The following is a 4,494-nucleotide window of genomic DNA, read 5'->3' as shown; positions in this document are numbered from 1 at the left end:
ACAAATTCTAATCTATTTTTTCTTAACCAAACGCAAAAAAAAAAAATTAACAAGTCTATGTAATAAAAAATTCATCATTCTAAATTCCATCGATCCAAACAACCTCATAATGCATTACCGTTTAAATTGACGTAAAGAAAAGTACATAGAGAATGTTAATTGAGACGGAAAGATAAAAGTTATACCTTACCAATAGATTAAACATTACAGACTAAGAAGTAATTAAATCATAATAGATTCATCATTTGGTTTTTGGATGGTTAAAAGCCATTAAATTGATATTGTAGATTTAGTCTAAGAGTATCTGTTCAACCTGGGCATATTGCATTTCCTTCCAATAATATTTATTAAATAGCAATTACAAAGGCAGACTTCAAGACCCCTTTCAAAAAAAAAAAAAAAAAGGCAGACTTCAAGAAGAAAAGAAAGAAATTATGCCACCAAAAACTCCCAACTGACTTCAAAAAGCCTAAGCCTATTTAGCCCTGTTACATGGAACCTTGCTTCCCATTATATTGAACTGACCAGAACTTGTCCTTCCCCAAGACTTTTTACACGCTTTGACATCATTCCTTCTTCTTCTTCTTCTTCTTCTTCTTCTTCTTCCCCCTCTATGATGACCATAGAACAATTACAACACATACAACAAAAACTAGTAACCTTCTCCCTACAAATAGATTTGGCTTATCATTACAAAAGAGTTGGTGAATTTGAAGTCTCTAATAAGGAATTCTTTAGAAAATATTCCTTTCAAAACATGTTTAAAAAGAAGCTGTTTGCTATTGTTAATCTCATAATGCTAGGAGGTTAACCTCCTGCGCCATCTCACACCATCTTGATCAAAAGAATTAATAAATAAAGGGAAGCTATTCAAGATTTGCATACTGAAACTGCAATGATATGTTCCTGTACAACACAGAGCCTCCCAGATAAATTTGAATGCATTTCAAACGCTACAATTACACACAAAGGGAAGGAGGTGGGACAAATAATTTGCGTGGTTAATTTTTTTTTTTTTTTTTTTTTTTTGGGTGGACAATACACTATCAGCAAATCAAGACTATCAACTAATCAAATAATTTAAGTAAAATACAACCTCATTCCTTGTTTGACTCTTCCTTTTCTTCAGAGTGCTGTTGCTGTAGGCTTGAAACAATCGATATTGCATAAACCGACTGACCTTATCATGCCTCCAAAGCTGCCACCACCAATCAACAGTCAACAAAACCAAAAGTTGCACATAACACCGCATCAGGCACAAACAAGGAAACAAAGAACATGTACTGTACTGAAGACAGTGGAAAGAATAAAACAAGGAAATAATAAGATTCCAATTTACCGATCAATGCTGTTCCTTGCTTTCTCATGCTGGTCTGAAACATGATTCTCCTTCTCAGGGCGATCCACACTCTTCCTTGATTTTTCTCTCTTATCAGTGCTGGTTCTTGATTTCTCTCTACAGTCTGTGCTTACCCTAGGCTTTTCTTTTAGCTCAACACTCGGTTTAAACTTCTCTCTTTGATCCACACTCGGTCTAGAAGTCTCTCTACAATCTGTGCTCTTACGAGGATTCTCCACTTGATCCCTGATCGGCTCAGGTACATTTCTAACACGTGATGATCTCTCAACGGCTGATATGAACTTCTTGAGATGTTTGATGTACTGTGGGTAGAGCTCCAAGTCACAATGATTTCCACCCTTCACCCATAATGGCTCATATTTCTCTTTACAAAGGTCCCAAAGCTGCTTACCATGGGTCCAATCCACAACATCATCTGCAGTTCCCTACAGTACAGACACATAAATTGAACAAAATAGCCAAACAGATAAGTATAAACCTGGAATTTTATCCAAAAGCTTCATGCTAGTAAGTTGAGTTGCTTTAACTAAATGTTTCATGAGGAAAGAATTTGAGACATTATATTACTGACATGACAGCAGGGCGACACTGACTAAAATTTAAACCTTAAATCAATGCATCAAGTAGCTGATTTTTAATGAGCAATTAATGTTGAGTCGCATGTTTAGTGTGTTGGATTTTCTAGGACCACCCTTATTTTACCATAACAGTTATGCCAAGCTAACTACTGGGGAAATGTAAAATTAAAAGTTACACATTGAGCGTTGGAAATGAAGGTCAATTACAACTTACATCCTAGATCTACAAGCACAATGCATTTATGTAATGAGAACCTTCTGATCATCTCTCGCAAAGCAGATGCACAAATGACAATATGAAAAAAGTAGCAACAACAAAAAGATTGGCAAGGAATAAATACAAAACTTCACTTGCCAATTTTCTTATTTGCATGTAAAAACATATGCACATATAGTCAAGTTCTTCCGAAGATATTGCTGATGCTTTTAGTTCCTCCAAGCCTTCTCAATCCTTTAGCTGGTTGACACAACAAAGGCCATTGGGATGGGATACTAATGCAACTCAAAACAACTCAACTAACCCTAATTCCAACAAAGTACAACTTAACACATAATTTATTGTCTCAGATAATTTAGAATTGCAGCTCACTACTAGTTTCTCATGGTATACCTCAAAGTTGAATCGCAGAGATGCCAATTCCACTGCATATGCAAATTACACACTTACACAACTCATGCATTACATCAACAAACCCTCCACCTTATATACAGTCTACCACAACAAAGAAACCAACCAATTTAATTGTCGAAGTGACCGCGTTGGGTTCTCTTGGCTTCACAAAGTGCATGAGGTGACTTTGCACATGTAAAATGTGGGTAAATAAAAGAGGAAATGAGAAAACTTTCCTAGCAGGCAATACTTTTGAAACATCTCACAGACTTCAGCCATCATTCTTAACTACTTTAAAAAAGAAAATAAAAGAAATGAAAAAGAAAAAAGAAAGCTTACATGGATCACCAACACAGGGCAGTTGACCATTGGTATCTTATCAATATTCTGCAGAGTATAAAATCAAAGTGCCATTAGCATATAACTAGATTTCTAGATATTTGCAAGCTAAGACATCAAAGCTCTGCAATTAAGCACTTGAAGACGGCCAAAAAAATACCTTGTATATATCAAACCAATATGATCGCTTAACCGGATACATTACACGAAGGCCAGATGCAATTGGACTATGCAGAACTACAGCTCTCAATTTTGGTAATCTGGTTGCCAAATCTAGAGTAGGTCCACTGCCAACTGATTGTCCATATAAGATAACATCTTCTTCCTTCACCCCATATCTCTCTTCAAGGCACCTATATGCAGCTTCTATGTCAGCATAAGTATTATGCTCAGTTGGCTGCACAAAAAGAATAAGACACAAATAACAAACACCAAACAACAAAAAGGTTCAACAACCTTCTTAAAAGCACCGAAACAAACAAAATGATTATGATAATGATATTAAATAAGGTAAAACAAATAAATCCACCCCATTTAAATTCCATGAAATTGGAGTAAACATTACACATATTGTGACAAATCAAGAAAACAAATCAAATCCAACACAATAGAAGATGAAGAAGAAGTAAAGCTTGTACCTTTCCACTGGACTGTCCATACCCACTATAATCGTAGCTGCAGACAAAATCACCAACCGCTTCAAATTAAAAAAAAAAAAACAAAAAAAAAAGACATTTTATTTTATAAACAAATGAAATAGAGAACGAGTAGTAACTAAGAAGAGACTTACCCCATCAAGTTGACCCGCAAATGCAAGCTAAGCTCATTAAACAAATCAAACATTTGTCCCAGATCGGCAGCATTTCCATGAGAGTAAAGAAGAGTCAATGAAGCCGCAGGGTTCTTAAAATACACCGCTATTACCCGATTCCCTTTCTTGGTATCCAGTTTCAAAACATCCACGTTTTCTCTCGTCCCTAACCCCACCATCATCAACTTTCCACTTGCCTCATCCATAGCCACCTCGTACGACGGCGGAGTCGGCGGAAAGAAGGCGAACTTCGCCGCCATCGTCGACGTCACCCCTCCCATCCTCCACTCCAAAAAATTTCGAACACAAAAGAACAGAATCAGAAACAAAATATTTCAGGCAGCGTTTGTTTTTGACGGAAATAAAGGGAAACGGAAAGGGAAGAAGGAGGCAGAGGGGAGGGAAAGAGGAGGGAATTCCGGCGAGGAAAAGGAAGATAGCACGTGTGATATAATTTGATTTTAATGGCAAAAAATTTACTATGAAAGAAAAAGAGTTTATTGTGTGTATGTAAGAGAGAGAGAAAGAGAAGTTAGAGATGGTTTACTTTGGACGACACGTGTCCTTGTAGGGAGGATGGGGTTAAGGTGGGGGCAGTTAGTTTTGAACAACGGTGGTCTGGTGCCAGCTTAATTCCCTGTGTAATAAGATATTAATGATTGTCCTAATCAATTTTTGGTGTTTTGCATTTGTTGTTTTTTCTTTTGGAGGTTTAATTACAAATAACTTTGGAAATTTATGGTAATATACATTTTGGTTCTTGTCTAAAAATTTAAAATTAATGTAAAATAATAGA

General features: G+C 36.2%; 1 protein-coding gene across 4 annotated transcripts; it reads right to left on the bottom strand.

Annotated features, from left to right (window-relative positions):
* Positions 1–301: 301 nt before the first annotated feature.
* Positions 302–4,188, bottom strand: LOC149497107 (alpha/beta-Hydrolases superfamily protein). Of its 4 annotated transcripts, none has more exons than XM_089720585.1 (7): positions 3,678–4,188; positions 3,526–3,562; positions 3,048–3,284; positions 2,888–2,935; positions 1,340–1,785; positions 1,097–1,198; positions 302–667 (listed from the first exon to the last, which is right to left on the bottom strand). In XM_089720585.1, exons 1-6 carry the CDS (start codon positions 3,977–3,979, stop codon positions 1,126–1,128), a joined length of 1,143 nt encoding a protein of 380 aa, XP_089576711.1. In that variant the 5' UTR covers positions 3,980–4,188; the 3' UTR covers positions 302–667; positions 1,097–1,125. The 4 variants fall into 4 exon arrangements, with proteins under 4 accessions (XP_089576711.1, XP_089576712.1, XP_089576713.1 ...); XM_089720586.1 differs by having other exon boundaries at positions 302–611; XM_089720587.1 differs by lacking the exon at positions 302–667 and adding an exon at positions 849–906.
* Between the last annotated feature and the right edge of the window lie 306 nt (positions 4,189–4,494).

The sequence above is a fragment of the Jatropha curcas genome, chromosome 4, assembly GCF_041381405.1.
Source record: "Jatropha curcas cultivar XTBG-Jc1 chromosome 4, XTBG_Jcur_1.0, whole genome shotgun sequence".
Lineage (NCBI taxonomy): Eukaryota > Viridiplantae > Streptophyta > Magnoliopsida > Malpighiales > Euphorbiaceae > Jatropha > Jatropha curcas.
This window is presented reverse-complemented; position numbering and strand designations above follow the sequence as displayed.

What these genes read in the sequence shown, in the direction of transcription:
- LOC149497107 (XM_089720585.1), bottom strand. Translation starts at nt 3,979, where the DNA reads ATGGGAGGGGTGACGTCGACGATGGCGGCGAAGTTCGCCTTCTTTCCG. An exon ending in ATGGACAGTCCAGTGGAAAG is followed by an intron (nt 3,285 to 3,525) that starts GTACAAGCTTTA and finishes CTTTTTGTGCAG; the next exon opens with CCAACTGAGCATAATACTTA. An exon ending in ATTGGTTTGATATATACAAG is followed by an intron (nt 2,936 to 3,047) that starts GTATTTTTTTGG and finishes TATACTCTGCAG; the next exon opens with AATATTGATAAGATACCAAT.